The 27,478-nt window shown below is 39.9% G+C and overlaps 1 protein-coding gene across 1 annotated transcript in view; it reads left to right on the forward strand.

Moving 5' to 3' along the window:
- Positions 1 to 26,895, forward strand: part of EPDR1 (ependymin related 1) — a 32,391-nt gene extending 5,496 nt beyond the window's left edge. The window contains exons 2-3 of the mRNA XM_059934197.1: positions 23,857 to 24,065; positions 25,205 to 26,895. Coding sequence (XP_059790180.1) covers positions 23,857 to 24,065; positions 25,205 to 25,398 — 403 coding nt within the window. The 3' untranslated portion in view covers positions 25,399 to 26,895. The remainder of the gene's footprint in view (positions 1 to 23,856; positions 24,066 to 25,204) is intronic.
- Positions 26,896 to 27,478: the final 583 nt, after the last annotated feature.

Genomic DNA, 27,478 nt, shown 5'->3' on the forward strand with positions numbered 1-27,478 from the left:
TTAGGTTTTTTTCCCTCCAAATATACAATTTTATCTTGAAACTATCTCACGCTTACAGAAAAGTTGCAATTATAGTCCATAGCCATTTTTTCCCCTGAATCATTTGAGAGTGAGTTGCCAACTTGATATCCCCATGACCCCCAGTACTTCAGTGTATATTTCTTACAAACAGGGCCATTGACCTGCATAACTGCAACACAACCATACAAATCAGGAAATTAACATGCATTCATTTCTACCATCTGAAACTCAGGTCTCATTCAAATTTTTCCACTTGTGCTTTTTATGTTCTTATAGCAGAAGGACCCAGTTTATATTCAAGCATTGCATTTAAATGTGTCTTTTTAGTCTCTTTCTGTCTGGAACAGTTCCTCATTCTTTCTTGCACTTGAATATAGGCCAGTTATTTGGTAGAATGTTCCTTGATTTGGGTTTGTCTGATGTTTCCTCATAATTAGATTCAAGTTATTCACTTACGGTAAGAATGGTAGGACTGTCACATCTGGATGTTTACTTTGATAACTTGATTACTGATGTCTGCATGGTTTCTTCAGTGTGAAGTGACACTTTTATACTTTGTAATTCATAGGTATTTTATAGGGAGAGATTTTAAGACCATGTACATATCCCATTCTTCATTGAAGTTTCAAGTTATTCATTTGTTTATATCAGCATGGACGCTAGGATTATCATTGAATTGCATTTGCTCTCATTGTTTATTTGATGTTCAAATTGTCCCAGATTTGGCCAGTGGGAACCTCTTCAAGTTGGCTTCTATGTTCTTTTGACAGGTCTCCCTTATTCTTTGAGCACTTCCTTGCTTTCTGGCAAGATATTCCAAGATCATCTGTACTTTCCCTGCCAGAGTCTTGGAATAAGCCATTTCTCAAGAAGCTCTGGTTACTTTTACTGGAGAATAATATTTGGAAGCCTAGGTCCCTGGTCTGGTTGTGCTCATGGCTCTTGGGTGGCACTGCTTCCAGGCCCCTTCACTGGACAAAGCAAGATGATGTAGGTTTGAATACATACATACATATGCACATACACACACAGAGTCACTAACACATATATACAAACATTTATATCTACATTTATTTCTAAGCTTCCAATTCTAATACATAGAGATATTTATACCGATATCTCTAATTCTGATCCACCACCACATGGATCATTCTAGTTTACTCCTGTTCATGCTTCGTACCTCCCTTTTTAGGGCGTGAGAAAACTAGATGCCTTTATTCAACTGCAGTAGGTAACCAGTCAGGCATTGCTATGGTACCCCACTCCCTACGTGGAATGCCTTCCTCTTGGGCTCTGCACCCCAGGCCAGGCCATGCAGACACCTACTTTGCTTGGCCTTGTCTAATGGCTTTAGACTAAATTGTTTAATAAGGGGAAGGGAAGGTCAGGTTACATTTTTTATATGTTTTTCTTTTGGATTTCTCTGGGTAACATCATCGTAAATCCTCAGGGAGATGAATTAGTATGAAATGTTCAACAAATTTATTTGATCCCGAGCCCTGTTTTGCATGGATTGGGCTCTCATTTGAAGAAATCCTGACTTTCAGAATTTCAGAAAAATTACTCCTTTGCCCTTACTCCCTCCTCTTGGTCTCTGATAACTGGAGCCAGTGTTTTCTTTTATTGGCTCAGGAAGTCTGACTGCTTGTGGCATTTTGATCCTCGAAAAATAAACCAAGCTGATTTGCAATACTGAGTTTTTCTTCAAGAAAGAGATTTTATTGGAAGCACATAAAGTTTGCTTTAAGAGTCTTCATTCTGTGGGTCTACTGACCCTGGATTTCAGAGAGTTGATGCTGGCATGTGGAAAAAGTGGGCAGTGAGGAAAAAGAAGTTCCAAGGAAGATAAGCCCAGGAGAGTCAAGGGACTGGTGGGATAGGAGACTAACTTATAAAAAGAAGCCAGAGGTGGTCACCATACTGCCTTGAAAACATCTTTATTTCTCTCCATTAACCTTGAATTGTTTCTTCCTGATTCTGACCTCAAAGATGGTGGTCAGGGGCAAAGCGCCCAAAGATCTGAAAATATTCCACCAATTAGTGGTTTGTTTTTCCTGGAATAAATGTGATAGGCTTATATTTCCCCAATTCCAGTAAAAATCTTCTATTTTCCCCCTTTATAATTTATTTCATTTTACCCAGCTTTCAAGAAAAAAAAAATCTTCTCTTCATCTTACTAACTGAAACCCCATTCTCCCCTTCTATTTAAAGCAAATCTCATGCTAACTCCAACTTTTGTCCTCCCATGCTCTCTTGGACCCCCTCCAATCAAACTTTGATCATCACAGCTCTACTGAAGCGGTTCTGGTCAAGGGCAGTACACTCCACATTACTAATCAAGTCATCTTTTATCTGGTCTCATTTTACTGTTGGTCATTTCCTCCATCTTGAAGTATTTTCTTCATGTAGCTTTCAGGACACTATGCTTTTCTAGTTCCTCTCCTTCCACCTCATTTTCTTACCTTTTCAGCCTCCATTGCTCTTTCTCCTCTTCTCTTGGATCATTAATGGTGGAATGTTCCAGGGCGCAGGCTTCCCATCCCTTTGCTTTTCTGTCTCTCCCCCTTTTTTGGTGATCTCATCTAGATCATGGAGTCAAATGCCATCCTTACCTGAAGGATTCGCACATGTGCACGTCCAGCCTAGAGTTCTCTCCTGAACTCTGTGTTCATATATCCGGCTGCTTGGTTGAGTTCTTCTTTTGGATCTCTAACAGCTGTCTCAAACTCAGCATGTCCAAAATTAATGCCTGCCCTGCAAACAAACAAATAAACAAACAAACGTTATTCCCCTTGCAGTTTTCTTTACCTCAGCTAATAACAACTCCAGTTGCTCAGGATCAACCCTTAGAGTCATCCTTGATTTCTTTTTCTCCCACTTGCCACAAGTAATCCAGAAGCAAACTCTATTGACTCTAATTCTGATACAGACCCAGACTTGTAGACCAGAATCTGACCACACCTTTGCTGTCATCCTGGTCCAAACCTTCATCATTCTTGCAATAGCCTCCTAACGGGTCCCTACTTCTGCCCTTGCTCCCTGTGGTCTGTTCTCAACATAGCAGCCTGAGTGATTCTGCTAAAAATTGTTGTATCATGTCTCATGTCTGCTCAAAAACCCTCCTGTGCCTTTCTGTGTCTCAGAGTAAATGTTTTTGCAAGGACTTGACCACCCTGTGGGATCTGCTCCCCGACCCCCTCCACACCTTGTCTTTGACCTCTTCACTCCATCGTCCATCCATCATCACCTCATTGCCAGCTCACTCACTCCAGCCCATGGCCTCAGCATTCTCACTCCTTTGGCACTTGTGTTGTTGATTCCTCTGCCTAGAAAGCCTTTTCCCTAAAAAGCTGTATGGCCCACCCCCAAATTAGACTGTCCCTTCTCTCCACATTTTCATACATCCCATCTCACTGCCTTTTATGTTCAAGATATTTACCTACTATTTAATATTTTTATTAATATTTTATTAACATACTATTTAATTAAAAATTTTAAAGTCTGTTCCCTCATATCCAAAGTAAAGCTCCATAAAAAGTCCGGGATTTTTCTCTGGTTGTTGCTGTATTTCCAGCACCATAGAACAGGCCTTACTAAATTTTTTTGAATGAGGGAATGAGTAACAATGATACATAGTCATTGTAAACGGATATCTAAAATACAGCTATGCAAAGAGAAAAAAGTAAAAATTACCCGTAACTGCCAAAGTGATAATGACTACTGGTAACATCTTCTAAATATCCTAAGAAATTTTTAGATGCAAAATGTACATACTGTAGCCCATACTGTTTTATAATAGGCTGTTTTTCATTTAATAATACTGTGCAAGCTCATCCATACTGACTAGTCTGCTTGTATCATCTTTGAACTCCTAGCTTCTCCTCATTCAGGTCTTAGCCCATCACCTTCTCAGAGGGGCCTTCTGTGACTGTCCAACAAAGCCCTCCCCACCAGCCACTCTCCATCACATCTCGTTCTGTTTCCCTTAGGACACTATCACTGAGTGACATTGTCTTGTGTCTCTCTTCCCTGGAGTGAGAGGAGAACTTGATCTGTCTGGTTTACTACCAAAAGCCCAGCACCTAGAAGTGCTTGGCACATAGTAAGTCTCAGTAAATGTGTGTTGAATGAATAAATACCATTTGTATGACTTTTGGATTTCTAGCATTATACATGTTCATGGTGGAAAATCTAGATAACAGAGAAGAGCAAAATAGAGTAAAGAGAGTCCTGTTGTCCAGGATTAACAACCCTTATATATGTGCTTCTGGATTTTTTATTTCTATTTCTGTATATACAATTCTAAAATTAAAGTGGAAACATGCTATGTGATTTTTAAAATTTAACAAAACATTGTACATATTTCTCATGCCACTAGGTAATCTTTAACAGAATCATTTTTAATGACTGCATGGTATTCTGGCTAATGGATGGAACAGAGTTTCTGTGAACAGTCCCTTATAGGGGACACTTATATTTCTTTTTCTCTTTATTTATTTGGTTGCACCGGGTCTTAGTTGTGGCAGGCAGGCTCCTTAGTTGTGGCAGGTGGGCTCCTTAGTTGTGGCTCACCAGCTCCTTAGTTGTGGCATGAAAACTCTTAGTTGCGTCACACATGTGGGATCTAATTCCCTGACCAGGGATTGAACCCGGGCACCCTGCATTGGGAGCGTGGAATCTTAACCATTGTGCCACCAGGGAAGTCCCCAGTTATGTTTCTTTCCCCTCTATTTTTCACTAGTGTAAACAACTACATGTATGACCTTGTATTTGTGTGCAATTATATGTGTACCACTTTAAAAATATTTTGGATAGATTCTTCGATAGGAAAATGATTGAAAAGGGATTGCACATTTATAAATTTTTGACAACTTTGCTCTTCAGGAAGGTTGTTCCAGCTGATATTTCAACTGGCAGAATATGAATGTTCATGTTTCCGACACTCACACCTATAAGGAGCCTAATTATTTTTAGTGATTTCAAATATGATAAACAAGAAACTGAAGGGCAAAATGACATACCTGCAGTGATGTCACACCCCCTTGTCATGAGTCTCACTCTAAAGTGAATGCCTCTAATTTGTCACACTTAAGTCTCCTACTGGCTGCTGGTTTAACAAAGATACACTATCATGTTCAGTAAATATTTTTCTGACCTATATTATAAAGAATTTATTCTAATCAGAATGAATCTTAAACTTCCCCAACCTAGTGACTTGTACTAATAGGTTGCCTGACATTAAACCATCTTTGCATTCCTGAAATAAATTCCAATTTATTATTATGCATTATTCTTTCAATAGTCTGCTTGATTTGATTTGCTAATATTTAATATTTGTTTTTAATCTATAGCCATAATTTAGCTTTATCTACAGTTTATATTTTTGTGTTTTCTATATTTAACGTCAGGGTTTTCATAGCTTTGTAAAAGAATTGGCAAGCTTTCTATATTTCTCTATACTCTATAGTCTTAAGGTTGGAAAAAACTGATTCATGAAACCATGTGGACCCAACTCCTTTTGAAGAAGTAACTCTTTGATCTCTTTTTAAGATTGAACATCTAAAATGTCACTAGGCTATTGTAAGGATTTTTTTTCTGGTTATTGACCTGCTTACCTTTCTGCCTAAGTCTTAGTCAGTTTTGGTTGTTTATATTTTCCTAGAAAATCTTTTATTTCATCAAGATTCTATTTATCATCATAACACATTTGTACATAATATTTCTTTTTTTTAATGTCTTTGTTGGAGTATAATTGCTTTATAATGGTGTGTTAGTTTCTGCTTTATAACAAAGTGAATCAGCTATACATATACATATATCCCCATATCCCCTCCCTCTTGCGTCTCCCTCCCACCCTCCCTATCCCACCCCTCTAGGTAGACACAAAGCACCGAGATGATCTCCCTGTGCCATGTGGCTGCTTCCCACTAGCTATCTATTTTACATTTGGTAGTGTATATATGTCCGTGCCACTCTCTCACTTCGTAACAGCTCACCCTTCCCACTCCCCTTGTCCTCAAGTCCATTCATAATATTCTCTTAACTCTTAAAAAACTTCACCTTATCTATCAATATCCCCTTTTCTTCCCAATATTCTATATTTGTATTTTCTATCTTTTTCCTCAGAATTACATTTTAACAATAAGCTAATGGATTCGTGTGATGGTTTCATGGTTTATTATTCCCTTATATTTTACATCTTATATCTTCTTTGTTAAGAATAATTTTTGAGAATTAAGTTACAGTGCCTACCCATATTTTGAAGGGTTTTAAAGCAGGGTTATAGTGGAGCATACACTCCACTACAGGTAGGAGGGCATGCCATGACCAATGGATCACCCAGGTTCCTTTCATCCATGAGCTACTCACAGCTCTTCTCTCATCAAACACTGTCTTCAGTGTTTCTCCTGCACCTCAATCTCAGGTTTGGAGAATTTCCCCCAATATGGGCATTGGAAGTTTCCCCAGCACCAGTGGTTTTCTTCAGAAGCAGTGCATCTTGAACCGAGAGGCCATCTGAAGAATCAGACCCTAGCAGGGTGACTACGTTGCCCTCAGACCTTCCAAAGAAAGGAGAAACTCTTGGGATAGATGGCCCCCAAACAGAAGAAGCAGCTGCTCCTGGACAAAAAGGCTGCAGTGCCTTGGATGACCCCTGCCCCTTCACAGAAGGCTGCTTTTATTGTGGCTTAAAGTTAGGTCTACTGGGAAAGGTCCAGAGTGTGAGTTCTGCCAGTGAGTGAGGACCGTCTTCTGGGTTTCAGACTTCTCATTGTATCTTCACATGGTGGAAGGGGCCAGCTAGCTCTCTGGGGACTCTTTTATAAGGGCACTAATCCCATTCATGTAGGCTCCACCCTCATGACCTAATCACCTCCCAAAAGTCTCACTCCTAATAGTCATCTTGGGCTTTAGGTTTTCAACATGAATTTTGGGGGAGATAAAAACATTCAGATCATGGAACCCAGAGAATCTGCTGCTCTGGAGCATCTCAGAAGTTGCCAAGGAAGATGCAGATGGAAAGATGGTGGCACAGGGCCAAGGGGCATATCAGTTCCTAGGTCTGATGTAGCCTTGTCAGCTACAGGTGAGGTATAACTTATGAGGACTATATCTGATGTCATGAACCACCAGACTAGTTGGTGTGGCATCCAGGAGCAGCCATGATGAATGCAAGGGCTCTGAGGTTGCTTGAAAATACTTTCAGGGAAGATTGTGGTGAGCAGAACCATCTGCGTCGACTCCAAAGCTACTAAAACATTGCCCCCAAGTCCCTTACTGAGATACCTCTTCTATCCTCTGGAATTGTAAGGCCTACTGCCCAGAATGTCTCACCAAGAAGCTGATGACCCAGGATTCCAGGCTGGGAATGGCAGACGTTCCTCTGAGGAAGATGCTTGGGCCACCATGGAGCTATCTGAGCTGGCTGAAGTCAAGCGGAGACAGCACCTGCTTCAGAATCCCCAGGGCAACTCTTGGCAGAGGGGCCCTGGTGTAACTGGGGAGGCAGAGGCAGTAAAGTAGAGAAAGCCTGGGGAACAGAAGCTCTCACTTCAGGAGAAACAGGCAGCGGACCAGTGGAAATTCTACCAGCCTACACTCTTGGGAGCAAAGGACCCTGGGGAGAGAATCCACCTCCTATTTAATATCCATTGAGATGCCACGTCACATGCTGTGTTCTGGTGTGGCTTATGTGTTTCCTCTGGATGTGGGAGTCCTCTCTCTTATACGAGCCCTTTGTTGCAGACTCTGTATTTTGGACAGTGATTCTTCTTGTAGCCCAGCACCAGGTATTGTCTGGCTCACCCCTGGGACCCCAAAGGAGCCACCCTCCTGAGGACTCGGTCCTCCTTGGGATTCACTTTTCAGGTGGCAGAACAGTTTCTTTTGTAAAGGATGAGTATTTATTTAGGTCCCAGTCGGTATGTGGAAAAGAATTTAAAGTGTTTGGATGGTTTCTCGTCTTTCCTTCCTTCACCACGCTGAGTCAAGCCTTTAAAAGGTCAACTTCTTCACTTGTTAAAACACAGAGGAATTTTTATAGTGTGTGTTTGTACAAACTGCTAAGTAGCTTTGCTACAAGGCCTCTGTTAAAAGAAAAACATAAATTATTTTACTCCTTTTATTATTCACTGCAATTTCTTTTATATTTATATTCACATTCACCTGACTCCTTGACTTTGATTCATGTTTTGGTCAGCTAGAGAATATACTCAATTAATTTTCTTCAGACAGGGTACTGCTGTGGTGGTGTAATTTCAGAGATTTTGAATGTCGGAGAAATTTCACTTATTTTTTTTACATAATGATAATTTGGGGGTGTATACAATTCATTGGGTAATAATAGTATTTTTGCTTAAATTTTTTATGGCATTTAGACCTCTGTAAGAGAAGTCTCATACCAAAGTAATTTTGGTTTAGTTTTAACAATTTTTTTTTCTGCCCAAGTCTTTATAGGTTGTTTTCATTATCCTTGAACATTTTAAATTAAAAAAAAAAATTTTTTTTTATGGAAGTATAGTTGATTTACAATGATTTCGGGTATAGCAAAATGGCTCAGTTATACATACTCTGTTTTATATATATATATATATAAAATACACACATACATAAACATATATTCTTTTCAGATTCTTTTCCATTATAGGTTATTATAAAATATTCTATATAGTTCCCTGTGGCATACAATAGGTCTTTTCGTTTATCTATTTTATATATAGTAGTGTGAATATATTAATCTTTGAATTTTATTAACATCTCCTGGTTAATGCCCAGCTCTAGGGAAATTTCTGGAGGCTTGATATTCTGTCTTCTCTCTTTGTTCCTTGTAGAATATCTCTCTACTTAACATGTACTGGTTCTCTTACACCTGCCCCCCACATTTCTTATCTTTTCATCACTTTTTATGTGTTTTTACTTGAGTTCTGAAATAATACCTTTTCATTCACTGCTTCTGTTTTTTGGTTTTTGGTTTTTTTCCCCCATATCCAGTCTGCTCCATGCTGCCTTCACTGCATTTTCTATTTTGATAATCATGTTTTTCATTGGAAAGCTATTCTTGTAGCCACACATTATTCCTTTTTTTCTTAAATGCAGTATCATCCCAAATCCCAGTGAAAGTGAAAAATAAGATATATATATTTTTGTTCTGTTAACTGTTAGCTGGAAAGGTCTGTGTGTGTTTATAGTTCAACATGGTGAGAACTGATATTTTTCTGCTGAAAAGCATAGTGCTGACTGTATGAACCTGACTATCCTTTTACCCTCCCAACCTCCTTAATACCCCTGATACGAAGTTCTAGAAGTCACTGTGTACCATGGCAACATGGGTATCTCAGTACTAAAGAGGCTGTTTCTTTTAGTGGTGGTGAAAAAAAAAGCCAGCTTGAACTATTGCCTCATGAGAAGGTTTTTTTTATTATCTTCCATCAGATGAAAGACTGTATGCCTACACTTTGCCAATATTCATCCAGATACATTTTTGGAACATAAAGCTCTTCAATTTCTTGAGCACCCTTTTCTTCTTTTGAACTAGAATCCAAGCAGTGGAGGCCCATCACCTTACAGCCTCTTAAATTGCACACGTAATTATTCTTTGACTTTACTTTTCCTAGGGCTGCATTCTCAAGTAATTTAATTTTCCTTTTGTTATATGTGGTTGGCATCAGCCTGCACGATGAGTTGGTGTCTAACACGACAATTTTGAAATAGTGTTTTTCTTTTATGTCTCATGATTACTGTAGGGTGTAACTCGATCTTGGTATACACCAGAATGTCAAGTGGCCGCAGCTCAATTCTTCCTGTGGAGAGTCAGAAAGCCAGCATGCATTACTAATCTATTATATTGCATATTAAACAAATCCAAAATTTGTCCAGTTTCTTCCATAAAAGCCAAAGTACTTTTGTAATCGCAATATAATATTTGTCCACTCCCTTCTCTGTAATTTAGTATATCTTGGATGGCCAAGTACTTCTACGTGGATGGGAAGAATCACTCCTTTCCCCTGTGAAAGGAGGCAAAGAATGTGGTATCAGTGAATTAGAATGAGTCTGGTTGGAGATCACATCTTGGGTTTGAATCTGGCACCATTATTTACTACTAAATTATGCTCTGAGCCTTATATTTTCTCATCTGTTTTTTTAAAAAAAGAAAAAAGCTAATAACATGTCAGCCAGCTGAATTTGCCAGTCTGTAACGTCTGCCTTAGACTTTTTTTTTTCCTGACTACCCCAATTCAGGACAGAAAAACAGTTGCTTCTTGGCTGTGAAGGCAGTAGCTATTTGGGTTCATTTATGCCCAGGCCAGGATCTGGTATTTTGCGTTCTAGGATTAACCAAATCCTTGGGCCCTGCTCATTCTGGAAGGGAAGGCTTTCACAGACTTGTTATAAGGAATCCAATAGGTAATACCTATAAAGTATTGGTTTTTACTTATTTCATGTAAGTAAGGTGCTTTCGGCTGCAGAAAATTTCACTGTCAGAGGCTTAAATTATAAGGATGTTTTTTGTTTACCTCAGAATTCTGGTGATACGTGTCTGTAGGTTTGACTCAACAGTTTCACCAGGGCCGCTTGTTGGTTCTTCTCCATGCATCCACTCTGCCATTCTTAGAATGTTGGCCCGTAGTTGCAAGAGGGCACACTGACTTGTTGCCTCATGGCTTCAAGATGGCTGCCTCCACTCCAAGCATTAAGTTCTCACCCAACTACGTTCAGAGACAGAAAATGAAGGAAGTGGAGTGGAACAGAGACTCTCCTCTTCTTTTTTTGTGAGAAAAGAAATTTCCAGAGGATTCCCTCTCCCCGTAGACTTCCCTTTAGGTCTCCAAGGCCAGAACCAGTAATACTCCTAGCTTCAAGGAAGACTAAGAAAACAAGTATATGAGTATACTTTCTTAGCCTCTATAGTGAGAAGCAGGTCAGGGAGAATGGGTGAGAATGCCTGCTAGGTCTTCCACAAAGGGGTCTATTATGCCCTCAGGAATGTTCTCTCCTTCATCTCTCCATTTCATCTGAATGAATTAACCCTTCTTTGTTACATAGCAGATCACATCTTAATGTGTACAAGTTAAATGAGCAGTTTACTTGTTAAACATTAATTGATTATAGTAAACACAACTGTAATCAGACTTTCCTACAAAACTCTAGATATCCTTTCATTTATATAACAATTTCACATCCACTATCTCAAATCATCTTCATAATAATGCTGTGAGGTCAAAATTTTAGTTTCTCTTTATATATGGGAAACATGGAGATTAAAATTATGATCATACAGCCCACCAGTGGTAGACGGGGAGCCTTAATTCCTTGACCAAAGCTTCTTTACAGCGCTTTTCATGCTGTTTGTAAACCATATCCTGAGGTAGGAAAATTAGACAGAAAGGATATCTCCTGTTTTCTCATAGTAGGGTAAACTTCTGGTACCTTTTCTAATGGGAAGAAAATAATGAAGCTCTACATCCAGTTAAAAATTCCACTGTTCCTTTTTGGGAAACAGTAGTACCTCATAAAATATAAAATGGGAATTTCCCTTGATCCAACAATCCCAGGCTATAAATTTTAAATAGGGATATAGAAACAGAAAGGCAAAAGGGCTTATCTCCAATTTGTATTTAGCATTGTTAATACTAATGAACTGTGGAAATAATCTAAGCGGTCATGAGTAGGGAACTACTGAAGCAAATTATAGTATATATATACAAGAGAACTATGCATCTGTTAAATTATTGTAAAGCAATGTCATTTATGAAAATCGATGCAATCATTGATTAAAAATTCCCAAATAGCAGACCAAACCCAATAGCACATTAAAAAAAAAGAATACATTATGATCAAATGAGGTTTATTCCAGGAATGTAAGGATGATTCAATTTTAGTGAATCTGTAAACATCTGTGATGATAAAATTCAATAAACATTCTTGATACAAAGCATTCAAAAGAACTGATTGATCCTTCCTTAATATGATGAAATCTGTAGCGTTCTTAATCTGCTTAATATTGAAACCATAGCCCCTTTCCCACTAAACTCAGGAAGAAGGCAAAGATGGCCATTTTCTCCATTTTATTTAATATTATGTTGGATATACTGGTCAATATAATCGTAGAGATAAAATATTTAAAGACACGAGAATTAGAAAAGAAGAGATAAAAACTATCTCTGCCAGTGATATGGGTGCAGTATACCTGGAAAACATAAAAGGCCTAAAAAATAAAACTAATTGAAACTGATTCAAACTAAGAGAATTCAGTAAGGTATCTGTATATAAAATTAGCCTGAAAAGTCAATAGCTTTAATATATACAAACAATAATCTGCTAGAAATAACAATGGAAGATCTCATTTAAAACAGCAACATCAAAAACAACAAAAGACAAACTACTTAGGAATAAACTCAAAGGAAATCTGCAAAATCTGTACAGGAAAAATTTCAAACACTCCTGAAAGATACAAAAACACAAAATGAGATTTGAAAAAAATGTAAAGACTTTTTTTTTTTTGGCAGGGGAATAGGATGACAACATCATACAGATATCCATTCTTCCCCCTCCGAATGCCAAAAGGGTGGTTTTTGTTGGAGCTAAATAAGTTAATTCTAAATTTCATATGGAAAAATTAAAAAACCCAAATATCTAGGAAAATCCTGAAAAACGAGGACACAGTAGGAGGTCTAGTAAATTCTATGAGATTATGAAACAACACATTATTAGGTCTCTGTAATTAAAGCAGTGTGACACAGGTGCATGAATAGATAGACAACCCAATGGAATAGAGGCCTGAAGCAGACTGACATAGATCTGCAGTTGGTGTATGATAAGGGTGGCATCTCAAATAACTGGGAAAAAGATAGACTTTTAAATCGATGATGTTAGAACAATTGGGAAAAGATAAAATTGTACCCATACTTTACACCATACACAAGAATAAATTCCAAATGAGATAAAGATCTAAATGTTAACAAAATAAAACCATACAGAGATAATAGAAATCATGAGTGAGTTTTTTTATAACCTGAAAGTAGGGAAAGGTTTTCTAAATATGACACAATCCAACAGCAATAAAAGGAATTTGACTTCAAAAATGTACAATCTTTTGCATTGTAGAAAAAAATGTAAATAATGTCAACAGACAAATGGCAGAGAAAAATTATCTGCAACTTATATCAGACACAAAAGGCTGAATCACTAGCTATAGAAAATTCAGAAAGTATATGGTGCTTAAACATATGGAAAGATGTTCAACCAACTATAATGAGTGAAGGCAAATTAAAACTACCCTATTGAAGGAAGCTGAAAAGAGCGGGAGTGAAAAAGACACTGAAGGAGACCTTCAAGATGGTGAGGAGTAAGATGTGGAGATCACCTTCCTCCCCACAAATACATCAGAAATACATCTACATGTGGAACAACTCCTACAGAACACCTACTGAACGCTGGCAGAAGACCTCAGCCTCCCAAAAGCCTCAGGAGCAGCAGATTAAATCTCCACAATCAATTTGATGTACCCTGCGTCTGTGGAATGCCTGAATAGACAATGAATCATCCCCAAAGTGAGGCAGTGGACTTTGGGAGCAACTGTAGACTTGGGCCGTGTGGATCACAGGGTCTTGGTGCTCTGGCTGGGTGTCAGACCTGTGCCTCTGAGGTGCGAGAGCCGAGTTCAGGACTTGGCCCACCTGAGACCTCATGGCTCCATGTAATATCAAATGGCGAAAGCTCTCCCAGAGAGCTCCGTCTCAATGCTAAGACCCAGCTCCACTCAAAGACCAGCAAGTGACACTGCTGGACACCTTATGCCAAACAACTAGCAAGACAGGAACGTGACGCCACCCATTAGCAGACAGGCTGCCTAAAATCATAATAAGGTCACAGACACCCTAAAACACACCACCAGACGCGGTCCTGCCCACCAGAAAGACAAGATCCAGCCTCGTCCACCAGGACACAGGCACTAGTACCCTCCACCAGGAAGCCTACACAGCCCACTGCATCAACCGTAGCCACTGGGGGCAGACAACGAAAACAACAGGAACTACGAACCTGCAGCCTGTGAAAAGGAGAACCCAGACACAGTAAGTTAAGCAAAATGAGAAGACAGAGAAATATGCAGCAGATGAAGGAGCAAGGTAAAAACCCACCAGACCAAACAAATGAAGAGGAAATAAGCAGTCTACCTGAAAAAGAATTCAGAGTAATGATAGTAAAGATGATCCAAAATCTTGGAAATAGATGCAGAAAATACAAGAAATATTTAAGAAGGACCTAGAAGAACTAAAGAGCAAACAAACAATGATGAACAACACAATAAATGGAATTTAAAATTCTCTAGAAGGAATCAATAGCAGAATAACTGAGGCAGAAGAACGGATAAGTGACCTGGAAGATAGAATAGTGGAAATAACTACTGCAGAGCAGAATAAAGAAAAAAGAATGAAAAGAATTGAGGACAGTCTTAGAGACCTCTGGGACAACATTAAACTCACCAACATTCGAATTATAGGGATCCCAGAAGAAAAAGAGGAAAAGAAAGGGACTGAGAACATATTTGAAGAGATTATAGTTGAAAACTTCCCTAATATGGGAAAGGAAATAGTCAATCAAGTCCAGGAAGCGCAGAGAGTCCCATACAGGATAAATCCAAGGAGAAATACGCCAAGACACATATTAATCAAACTATCAAAACTTAAATACAAAGAAAAAATATTAAAAGCAGCAAGGGAAAAACAACAAATAACATACGAGGGAATCCCCATAAGGTTAACAGCTGATCTTTCAGCAGAAGCCCTGCAAGCCAGAAGGGAGTGACAAGACATATTTAAAGTGATGAAAGGGAAAAAGTAGAGCTAACACCTATCCTTCTCAAACTCTTCCAAAGTATAGCAGAGGGGGGAATACTCCCAAACTCATTCTATGAGGCCACCATCACCCTGATACCAAAACCAGACAAAGATGTCACAAAGAAAGAAAACTACAGGCCAATATCACTGATGAACATAGATGCAAAAATCCTCAGCAAAATACTAGCAAACAGAATCCAACAACACATTAAAAGGATCATACACCATGATCAAGTGGGGTTTATCCCAAGAGTGCAAGGATTCTTCAATATACACAAATCAATCAATGTGATAAACCATATTAACAAATTAAAGGAGAAAAACCATATGATAATCTCAAAAGATGCAGAAAAAGCTTTCGACAAAATTCAACACCCATTTATGATAAAAACCCTCCAGAAAGTAGGCATAGAGGGAACTTACCTCAACATAATAAAGGCCATATATGACAAACCCACAGGCAACATCATTCTCAATGGTGGAAAACTGAAACCATTTCCTCTAAGATCAGGAACAAGACAGGTTGTCCACTCTCACCACTATTATTCAACATAGTTTTGGAAGTTTTAGCCACAGCAATCAGAGAAGAAAAAGAAATAAAAGGAATCCAAATTGGAAAAGAAGAAGTAAAACTGTCACTGTTTGCAGATGACATGATACTATACATAGAGAATCCTAAAGATGCTACCAGAGAACTACTAGAGCTAATCAATGAATTTGGCAAAGTAGCAGGATATAAAATTAATGCACAGAAATCTCTTGCATTCCTATACTCTAATGATGAAAAATCTGAAAGAGAAATTAAGGAAACACTCCTATTTCCCATTGCAACAAAAAGAATAAAATACCTAGAAATCAACCTACCTAAGGAGACAAAAGACCTGTATGCAGAAAACTATAAGACACTGATGAAAGAAATTAAAGATGATACAAACAGATGGAGAGATATACCATGTTCTTGGATTGGTGAATCAACATTATGAAAATAACTATACTACCCAAAGCAATCTACAGATTCAATGCAATCCCTATCAAACTACCACTGGCATTTTTCACAGAACTAGAACAAAAAATTTCACAATTTGCATGGAAACACAAAAGACCCCGAATAGCCAAAGCAATCTTGAGAAAGAAAAACGGAGCTGGAGGAATCAGGCTCCTGGACTTCAGACTATACTACAAAGCTACAGTAATCAAGACAGTATGGTACTGGCACAAAAATAGAAATATACATCAATGGAACAGGATAGAAAGCCCAGAGATAAACCCAGACGCATATGGTCACCTTATTTTTGATAAAGGAGTCAAGTATATACAATGGAGAAAAGACAGCCTCTTCAAAAGTGGTACTGGGAACACTGGACAGCTACATGTAAAAGAAAGAAATTAGAACACTGCCTAACACCATACACAAAAGTAAACTCAAAATGGATTAAAGACCTAAACATAAGGCCAGACACAGTAAAACTCTTAGAGGAAAACATAGGCAGAACACTCTTTGACATACATCACAGCAAGATCTTTTTTGATCCACCTCCTAGAGAAATGGAAATAAAAAGAAAAATAAACAAATGGGACCTAATGAAACTTAAAACCTTTTGCATAGCAAAGGAAACCATAAACAAGATGAAAATACAACCCTCAGAATGGGAGAAAATATTTGCAAATGAAACAACTGACAAAGGATTAATCTACAAAATTTACAAGCAGCTCAATATCAAATAAACGAACAACCCAATCCAAAAATGGGCAGAAGAACTTAATAGACATATCTCCAAAAAAGATATACAGATTGCCAACAAACACATGAAAGGATGCTCAACAACACTAATCATTAGAGAAATGCAAATCAAAACTACAGTGAGTTAAAAAAAAAAAAAAAAAAACTACAGTGAGGTATCACCTCACACCAGTCAGAATGGCCGTCATCAAAAAATCTACAAACAATAAATGCTGGAGAGGTTGTGGAGAAAAGGGAACCCTCTTGCACTGTTGGTGGGAATGTAAATTGATACAGCCACTATGGAGAACTGTATGGAGGTTTCTTAGAAAACCAAAAATAGAACTACCATCTGACCCAGCAATCCCACTACTGGGCATATACCCTGAGAAAACCATAATTCAAAAAGAGTCATGTACCACAGTATTCATTGCAGCTCTATTTACAATAGCCAGGACATGGAAGCAACCTAAGTGTCCATCGACAGATGAATGAATAAAGAAGATGTGGCACATATATACAATGGAATGTTACTCAGCCATAAAAAGAAACGAAATTGAGTTATTTGTAGTGAGGTGGATGGACCTAGAGTCTGTCATACAGAGTGAAGTTAAGTCAGAATGCAAAAAATAAATACCATATGCTAACACATATATATGGAATCTAAAAAAAAATGGTTCTGATGAACCTAGGGGCAGGAGAGAAATAAAGATGCAGATGTAGAGCATGGACTTGAGGACACGGGGAGTGGGAAGGGTAAGCTGGGACGACGTGAGAGAGTGGCATGTACTTATATACGCTATCAAATGTAAAATAGATAGCTAGTGGGAAGCAGTCGCATAGCACAGGGAGATCAGCTCGGTGCTTTGTGACCACCTAGAGGGGTGGGATAGGGAGGGTGGAAGGGAGAGGGAAGAGGTAGGAGATATGGGGATATATGTATATGTATAGCTGATTCACTTTGTTATAAAGCAGAAACTAACACACCATTGTAAAGCAATTATACTCCAAGAAAGATGTAAAAAAAATACCAGACAAAAAAAAACTACACTATCCCTTGTGGAAGGAAAGTGGCTGGGAGGGGCTGGGGAAGGCTTCTGCTGTGCCATAACTGGATCTGGGTGGGGGCTTCCTAATTCTTCACTTTGTAAAATTTCTCAAGCTCTACACTTTAGATTTATGCAGTCCATTGTATGTTCATTATGCTTACCAAAAAATGAAAAAGTTCTTTAAAAAAAAACCCTGACAGATAACATTTCTTACTTATCAGATGGGCACAAATCCAAGTTTGACAACACGATCTGTTGGCAAGACTATAAAGGAAACAGGTGCTCTCATATATTACTGATAGGAGTGCAAAACTGCACAACTCTTTGAAAAGAAATCTGATAATATTAACAAAATACCCTTTGCCCTAGTAGTTTCATATCAGTAATTTATCCTAAATATATACCTCCAAAATAGCACAAGGTTATTCAGTGTTTTGTTTTGGGCAATATAATAAGAATGGAAACAAGCCAATGTTCATTAGTAGGAGACTGACTAAATAACCAATGGTACTTACACACAATAAACTATTATATGGCCATAGAAAAGAATAATGACAAGCTCTATGTATTAATAGAAACAGGAAAAAGCAAGGTGCAGAAAAGTGTATATAGAATTCTACCCTTTCTGGAAAGACGAGAGAGAAATAAGAGTGCACACATGCGTTTGCTTATATTTTGTCAAAAGAAATGAAGGAAAGTAACATGGAAGCCAATGAAAGGTGCTATCCATTGGGAGAATGAGGGATGGGGCAGGGATTGGGATGGGAGTGAGACTTCTCTTTTTAAAATTTTTTTTTTATTTTTTGGCTGCGCCACATGGCATGCAGGATCTTAGTTCCCCAACCAGGGATCGAACCCATGCCCCCTGCAGTGGAAGCGCGGATCCCTAACCGCTGGACCGCCAGGGAATTCCTAAACAAGTTTCTAAAATTTTTTTTAAAAATTTTGAGTGAGACTTCTCTGAATGTGGTTTTTTATATTGTTCTGAGTTCTGAAACATGAAAAACTTTACATATTTAAATAATAAAATTAAATCAAAGGGGAAGAGTGTGAAGTCCCCGAATTGAGAACAAACAAATGAACCTAATGATATATCAATCTGGAAACATAGCCACCCAGGGAACAGGGTTAATCCAAGTGAATTTTTAATGCAGTATTGAGTTATATTCTAAGGACAAAAAGAAGTGCAATAAAATCTTAAACTTCACCAGGCAGTTGTATTTTTTGATAACACCTTTAAAAGTATTATTTCAAAGCTATTGTAGGATAAAGCAAATAAGTAAATTTGCTAATGTTTTTGGGAAGCATGACTTTTATTTGAAGAGAAAATATATACAAACATAAAAACAAAAATGATAGGGGAGAACTTATAATGTCAAATTTAGATTGGAAATATCAGTATGAATTCATGTTTTTTATTTTTTTCAATGTAAGAAGTTCTGACCACTGAAAGGTCCTTAAAACAATGATATCCCAATGACAATGAGCACATCTAGGGCCCAGATGTTGGTTTCTAAGTTGTTTCCCAATAAGTTCCAGGTTTCTTTAGAGGAATGACTGATTTTAGATTTGGTGCAAGGAAAGTCTAAGATGAGCCTGGGACACTTGTGTCACAGAAAGCCAGGAATCAGTCAAAGACTGATGGAATCATGTTATAAGTCACAAATAGCAGGTGGAAGGAGTTCCCACTGACTGAACTTGGGACGATTTGAACATCAAATGGAATAATGACTTTAATTATTTGCCATATGTTGAATAAATAAAAGCCCGAGTGCAGCGTGATACTAGATAGACAGATGGATAGGTACCATTTGCTGTACCATTGGTAGCATCATACCAACCTCCAGTGAAATAACTGATTCAAGAAATTGTTTTACCTAAAATGATTAGGTGACAGTTATGGGGTAACAGGATATTCTCAGCATCACAAAGTATTACCCACCGATTACTTGGTAATTGCAAAAGGAAATGCCTTTATGATGGAGACATCTAGAGTAACCACGTGGCTTGGTGATCAAAGTTGGTAGCATTACTAGTGGAATGGGACATCACCTGTCTTCTGATGTGATGGGACATGAAGTACAGAGCCTTGTTTGTAAGAGATATTTAGGAAATAGATAAAGCAAATATGGCAAAATGTAACAACTGTTGAATCTAAATGGTAGATACAAAGGTGATCATTGTATTAGACCTTCAACTCTTCTGCATTTTAAAAATTTTCATAATAAATTAGGGAAAAATGATACCATTGATATGTACTTTTTGGAAATACTTGGGAGACTACCAAGGACAAATTGTTGAATTTAAAATGCAGGTTAGAAAATATATAAATCATTATTTTTGTAAAATGTGTATAGTACACTAAATTAATATATTTGCACACCTATGTTCATAGCAGCACTATTTAAAATAGCCAAAAGGTGGAAACAACCCAAGTGTCCATCCTTGAATGAATGAATAAACAAAATGTGATATATACATTCAATGGAATATTAGTTAGCCTTACAAAGGAAATTCTGACACATGCTACACTATGGATGAACCTTGAGGACATTATGCTAAGTGAAACAGCCCAGTCACAAAAAGAGAACTACTGTATGATGCCACTTATGCGAAGTACCTAGAGTAGTCAAGTTCATAAAGACAGAAAGTAGGATGGTGGTGGCCAGGAGCTGGGGGAGGGAGAAATGTGGAGCTGTTTAATGGGTACAGAGTTTCAGTTTTGCAAGGTGAAAAGAGTTGTGGAGGTTGGTTCCACAACAATGTGAACATACTTAACACTCCTGAACTGTACACTTAAAAATGGTCAAGGTGGTAGATTTTATGTGATGTGTATTTTACCACAATTATAATTAAAATTAAAAAATCAGTAGACACATATGCACAGAGTTGTTATTTCTCTAAATTAGTTTCAATTTTTAGGAAAATGGATTTTCAGGAAACAACAGAAATTGTCCACGCAGCCTGAGAATTTTGTCAGAAGCCACAAAAATCCTTTGTCCCACGAGGTGAGAGGCAAAGTGGCCCGCCGGGCACCTCCTCTGCATTCGGGTTGCCATGGAAAGCTTGGCCTGCTGAACCCTTGGCTAGGCGGGGAGAACCTGAGACCCAGCGTCAGGGCCCTTCCAGGAACAATGCTTTGCTTGGTGTCTGGCCAGCGAGGAGGCGAAGTTTGCAGACTGTTGTTGACCCAGTGCTGGCCCGCCTGCCTCGTCCTTCACACATTCCAGCCCCTCACCTTGCCTGACTGCACCCTGGGGTGACTCCTGCCCTCACAGCTTCCTCCACTTCAGAGCCAGGCTTTGATCTCACCTCCCAGGATCCAGTTTCTGTTGAAGTCCGTCACTGCTTCAGATCTACGGGTTATTACCCGCACAGCATCCCAGGCAGATGATTCATTTCAACCCTGGCTGATTTCTGCATTTTGACCTTCTGGCTCTATCGGGCTCCAGGCCCTTTATCCTAGTTGTGATGGAGAACCTACATCTTGACTATGAATACGTTCATATAAACATACAAGCCATGAAAATCTTCTTTTCCAAAACTTTCAATGGAGTAGTACTAGCATTTATAGCCACATGGGACTTTGAAAAAAATGACTTATACAGTTCTATTTTGTTTCCCATTAAATTAATATTTTCTGTTTTACTTAAGGCACTGTCAACATAACCTCAATATCATACTGTGCTCTCTTTTTTTCAAATTAAATATTTTGAAAACTTAGAAAAGTACAGAGAACATCATGACAAACACCTGTGTTCAGACTACCCAGGATTAACCAATGTTAACATTTTGTAGCAATTGTTTCAAGTCTAGAATTTTCATTTTACTTCTGTACATGGACAGAGCTGGCCTCGGGAAAACAGTGACGTTAGCAGAGTTCCTTCCCTGCTGCCCCCTTCCCTTCCCCGGCAGGTGACTGACCAGGCATCCACGGCCCTTGGTTCTTCAGTGGCCCGTGCGGTGCCTCTCCCAGAACAGCTGTGCTGGCGGCTGTTCCAGGGCTCTAGATGGAACAGTGGAGTCCTCAACTGTATTAGAAACGAGTCCTGGTTATGAGTCACACAAAAAGTTCCAAGCAGAAAAAGGAAAGTTATTAGAACAAAGGAAACTTATTATCAGAACTCTGCAGGTGGATCTGTAGGCAGTAGGCCTCAGAGAGGAAATGCATCCAGGAAATGAACTGCTGTTGGAATCCCAGCTTGCAGCTGCTTCTCTGTGCTTCATTCTTTACTCTTATTGGAAATTAGCCTCCATGGCTCCTGTGTTTACATACGACATGACCAGCCACACGAAGAGACTGACTAGCAGACCTTCAGTGGCAATTCCACATGTCCGAGCAAGAGAATCTGACTGTCCCACCCTGGGTCAGATGCCCCCCTCTGAGGAGGGTGGCCAGGTCATGTACACAAACATGGCCACCAGGCTCCCACTTGTGTGCTTCTGTGGATTCGGGGGCTGAGTTTCAAGAAGGAAACCCCCCTCTCCTGCACATGGGTGCAAAGCTTTCAGGGGACAATCACTGCACACAACTGGAGTATCAGCCAAAGCTAGGAATGACTCTCTAGCCTAAACACCGTGAACTTGGGAAAGCACAAGAAGATAATGCTGATGGTAAGGAGGAGGAGGCTGAAGATAACCACTCCTGACGGCATACAGAGTGGGTGCTTCGTGGGCGGCCGCTCTCACTGAAAGGATCGTGGAGCAGGATTTGTGTGTGGACAAAGAATCCCATGTTATGACTGGAGTACGCTCTGTAGTTGATGCTAATGTTTCTGTATTCCTTCATGCATGTTTAGACTCGGATGCGCCAGGGACTTAACCGGGAGTGAGGAAGCAGTGACAGTCCAACTCCAGACTCCTCCAAAGGGCTTGTCCTTCGATGTGAACCCTGCATGTATAGTATAAGAGGTTGGCTCCATTTTTGAGCAATAGCACATAAAGTGAACACTTCCTTTTCTTCCTCCATTCACTCCCACTTCTCACGGTCTGTGCTTGGGTTTTACCCTTGTAAGTCATTTCAAACATTTTCTAGGATAAGCAGGGTCAATATTTCTAAATACATAAAATGAGGTTATGTTTCTATTTTTATGCTAGCTCACAGAAAATGAAATATAATCCTAATAATGGTACTGTTTTGACCATACGGACAGTTATCATTTATAATATTTTTTCTGAAGAAAAGAAATCTCAAACCCTGACTTGGGATGGAGAACAGGCATCCTCGGAGGGGGCTGTGGAGTGGAGTGAGGCTTACATACCACCGATAGTCTGTTGGCTATTATTTGCTCACGAAAAGCTGCTTCTCTGGACTCTTCTGCCCTCAGGTGTTGCAAATTTCACTTTTGAATCAGGGCTGCAACCTCATTCCACTCGATCAACAGCAGTGCCCTGAGTTTTAGATTGACAGTTGAATGCATGGCAACTCACCGAGCTTCACCCAATACCAAGATGGCTTAGCTTTAGGAAAGACACAGGGCTGGTGACCACACAGCGTGCAAGGTGATGGCGGGCGGTCTGTGGGCTCGGGCACAGACTGGGAATACTTCTGGCTTGCTCCGCACGTAGGGTGTGCACTGGATACGAGGGACGAGGCTGAGAACACGCAGACAAATTCAGTTCAGCGAAGCCATTCTCTTGGGGTCCCCTCAGCTTTTGTCCTTGCCTGTCTCAGCCCATTCCCAGCACAGCTGCACCTCACCAAAGCCCATTCCTATGATGACAGTTGAGACAGTGGGGCACAGGAGCCTGGTGCATCTCAGCAGGCTCTTGGCATCCTGCATTCAGCATATCCCTGTGGTCCCTTGACTCAGTGCTACAAGGACTCAACAAGTAAGGCAAGAGTCAAATCCTCCTGTGTCTCTGAGGCTAAAAGGTCACAAACCAGCTGCTAACCCAGGGCCTCACCTTCCTCATGTTTGTATCTCCAGCACAGGGTCTGTCATACAATAGGTACTTGATAAGGTAATAGTTAATTGATAGGTATGATAGGTAACTGTCTTGTGAATATTCAATTTTGACCCCTGAACTTTAATTATTTTATATTCAAGTTGTTCATACGCCTAGTGTTTATAAGTAAGTAAATGATTGCCTAGCAGCAAAACTATTTTTTTTCTATTTTTTCTATTTTAAGAATAACATATCAAAGGCCTTTGGCTTTTATGCTGATAAAAGACATGGTGATTGTAACATAAAGTCCTGAACTGTTCTCTTTCAATCTGTCTTCCAGATTATTTGAATATATTTTGCTCTATAAGGATGGAGTGATGTTTCAGATTGAACAAGCCACCAAGCAGTGCTCCAAGATCACCCTGACATACCCCTGGGACCCTCTAGACATTCCTCAGAACTCCACCTTTGAGGACCAGTACTCCATTGGGGGGCCCCAGGAGCAGATCACCGTCCAGGAGTGGTCGGACAGAAAGTCAGCCAGATCGTGTAAGGGTTCAAAAAAGTATTCGAGTATTGCATCTCAGGAAGCAGGATGGGAAATAACGTTTAAGTCCATTAAGGAAGGTAGTTGTTAAGGAAATTTAGAAGCTTAATCAAATTGTTTAACTCCATTTGCAGTCCGCAAATGTACTCTGCTAGTTGTGTAGTGCTGGGACCTAAGCAAGGCATTTGAACAAACACCTCAGCCTTCTAAGGCCCCCTGTAACTTTCTGCCACTTTGACTGTTATGGGCTTAGCCTTGGCTCTGATGTTTCATGACACCCTGGAGGTCTGTGACATGGAAGGTGTTTGTCTAAGTCACATGTTAGATTTGGGTGCCTCCTTTTCCTTTCCCCCAAACACTAACTAAAGTTGCAGCGACCAGATCTACTGCCATTATTACATCTGCTTTTATACATAGATGTGAAGCTCTTCTCTGCAGTGCTGCCAACACACCTCCCCCAAAACTGTTTCAAAAACACAGGCCTTTGTGCTGTGGAAAACAGTATGATGGTTCCCTCCAAAGTGAAGCACAGAATTACCGGATGACCCAGCAATATAGGGCATATACCCTAAAGAACTGAAAGCAAGGACTCAGACAGATGCTTGTACATCCATGTTCATAGCAGCATTATTCATCAAGGCCAGAGGTGCAAACAACCCAAGTATCCATCAGCAGACAAATGGGTACACAAAGCTGGTGTATACATACAGTGGAAAATCACTGAAGCTTAAAAAGGAAGGAAATTCTGACACGTGGTACAACGTGGATGAACCTTGAGGACATTATGCTAAGTGAAAGAAGCCAGTCACTAAGGGACAAATACTGTATAATTTCACTTATATGAGGTACCTAGAATAGTCAAAATCATAGAGACAGAAAGTAGAATAGTGGTTTCCAGGGACTGGGGGGAGGGAGGAATGGGGAGTTAGTGTTTAATGGACAGTTTCAACTGGGGGATATGGGAAATTTCTGGAGATGGATGGTGGTGACGCTTTCATAACAATGTGAATGTACTTAGTGCCACCAAACTGTACTTAAAAATGGTTAAAATGGTCTATTTTATGTATATTTTGCATAATTAAAAATACACACATTTTGCCTGTCTTGTACATTAAAAACTCAACTTGCCTTCCTCCTATAGATGAAACCTGGATTGGCATTTATACAGTCAAGGATTGTTATCCTGTCCAGGAAACCTTCACCAAAAATTACAGTGTGATATTGTCCACACGGTTTTTCGACATACAGCTGGGCATTAAAGACCCCTCGGTGTTTACCCCACCAAGCACGTGCCAGACAGCCCAGCCGGAGAGGATGAGCGAGGACTGCTCTTGATAAGCCTGTGAATGCGGAAGGGACAGCATCAGACATCAGATGCCAGCCGCCCCAGCTCGAACCGGATTTGAGACTTGAGAGATGAGACTCTTCATTAGAGATAAATATCATAATTCTAGGAAGATAAACTTCGATGTCTTTTTGTTTTTTTTTTTTTCTATGTGTGGCTGTGACTACTTGGGCTAGGTTTACAAAAAGGAATGGAATGGAGAGTATGTGGTAATATGTGAAAAGATGGCTAACATGGGGACCTCAGATGTTTCCGAAGCCTGTCTGGGAGCTGCGCTTTCTGTGTGCAGGTGTATGGGAAGTGCGGTGGCATACACGGGGCGAGGGGAGGGTCAGCAGGGGCGAATGTGTTGTTATCGACCTTACTGGGAATTGCTAGATGGCTGGCACATGGTGATAAAAAGAGCGGAACGACTTTGGTCAGTTTTGGTATTAATGTTTAAGCTCGCTATAGACAATGACCCGCTTATTGCCTGCGCCAGGGTAGTGACGCTCCCATGCTCCATGCCTCCAGAACCTCCTTTTCCCCCACCCTGTGCTCCCCTGGCTGCTGACAGTGTGATCCCTTAAAATCCCTTCCGGCCTTAAGAGCTTTATGGCATGACCCAATGGATGTAAATATTTGGGGAGGAAATGAAAGGCTATAATGCAAAATAATGATTCCTCTAAAGATATATTTTAAACAGGAGGGTTTGGAAAATCTTAATGTCTATTTCTGGGTAAGCATGAGCCATATATGCTTCCTTTTTTTCTATGCAAGAGTATTGATATATGTGCTGAATCACCACATACTTGTCAAGAGACCTGTAGAGACAGGTAGCATCCTAACAATAGCAGTGAACTGGGAGTCAGGGGACTATTGTTTCTGAAATCCAGGACAAGAATTCCCTTGTACTGGAACTCCTTCGATTCACTAGACATACTATGCTTCCCCTCACCTCTGCATCCCTGGGGCAGCGTTTCACAACCTCTTTGTCTATCTGACTTCTCCTCATCCTTCCCAGGTCAGCTCATGCATGGCCTTTGGAGGCTGTTCCCAAGCCTGGATTGGGTACACCTTGCAGCTTGAACATGCTATTCTGACAATGCTTACTAGGCTGTGTCTAAATTTCCTGCTTCCAGGATGCTCTCACTCACTAGCCTGGCTATGAGTGCCGTGAGTACGGGTACTGTGTTCTCTTTACTTTTATATGCCCAGCACCAAGTGCCTGGCACGTGGTCAGTGCCCTAAACATATGTAGAGTGGAGAATGCTAGCCTCTCTGGTCCTTACTTCCTCATCTGTTAAATGGGATTGGGTTTGCTGACCTCTAGGGAGATATCTAGTAATAAAATTTATCATTCTAGATTCCTTCTACTATTGTGTTTTATCTGGCCATCTATCCATCATCTGTTACCAGGAGAAATGTGTGATGCCTATATTACGCTGAAAACAATCTGTATTACTCACAGTTTATCTATATTGTTTCAATAAACAAATTTAATTGCATTTCTAAGTGTTTTTTGATATATTTGTTTTTGTAATAAATATGGGTTATCTTGGCTATAAGGGAGTTAAAACGCTTCTCTAATGAATAAAGTGCTTCCTGTGATCTACACCAAATTCATTTTCCTTTCTCAAAAGCCTGCTCTTCCTCTTAAAGTCCAGTTGCCTGGGTCAGAAGCCTCAGAGTCACTCTTGGCCTCTATGTTCTCCTTCAGTCCTCAGAGGCAGTCAGTGTCCCGAGTCCCATCAGAATAGCTCTTAAAGCTACTGCCTCTTGTCCGTCCCCTCAGCCATCACCGAGGTCCAGGCTCTTAGCATTGCTGGCCTTTGCAAGATCTCTATACACTCTGTCCTTGTCCTTGTTCTAGAAGCCAACCTCTGTTCGTTCGTTTGTTCACTCATTCATTCATAAGCCAGTCCTGAAGCCCTGTTGTCTCCAGTGCCCACGCAGGTTCCTAGAGTCACAGGGTAGCGTGCAGCCCAGTCAAGGCCGGCACCTGCAATGCCACCTGGGGAAACTTTCACAGCTGCCTTCGAGGCGGTCCAGCCTGGTCAAGCCTTTGTGACAGTATTTGCCCCACTTTCT

This window comes from Balaenoptera ricei, chromosome 9 (assembly GCF_028023285.1).
Source record: "Balaenoptera ricei isolate mBalRic1 chromosome 9, mBalRic1.hap2, whole genome shotgun sequence".
Classification (NCBI taxonomy): domain Eukaryota; kingdom Metazoa; phylum Chordata; class Mammalia; order Artiodactyla; family Balaenopteridae; genus Balaenoptera; species Balaenoptera ricei.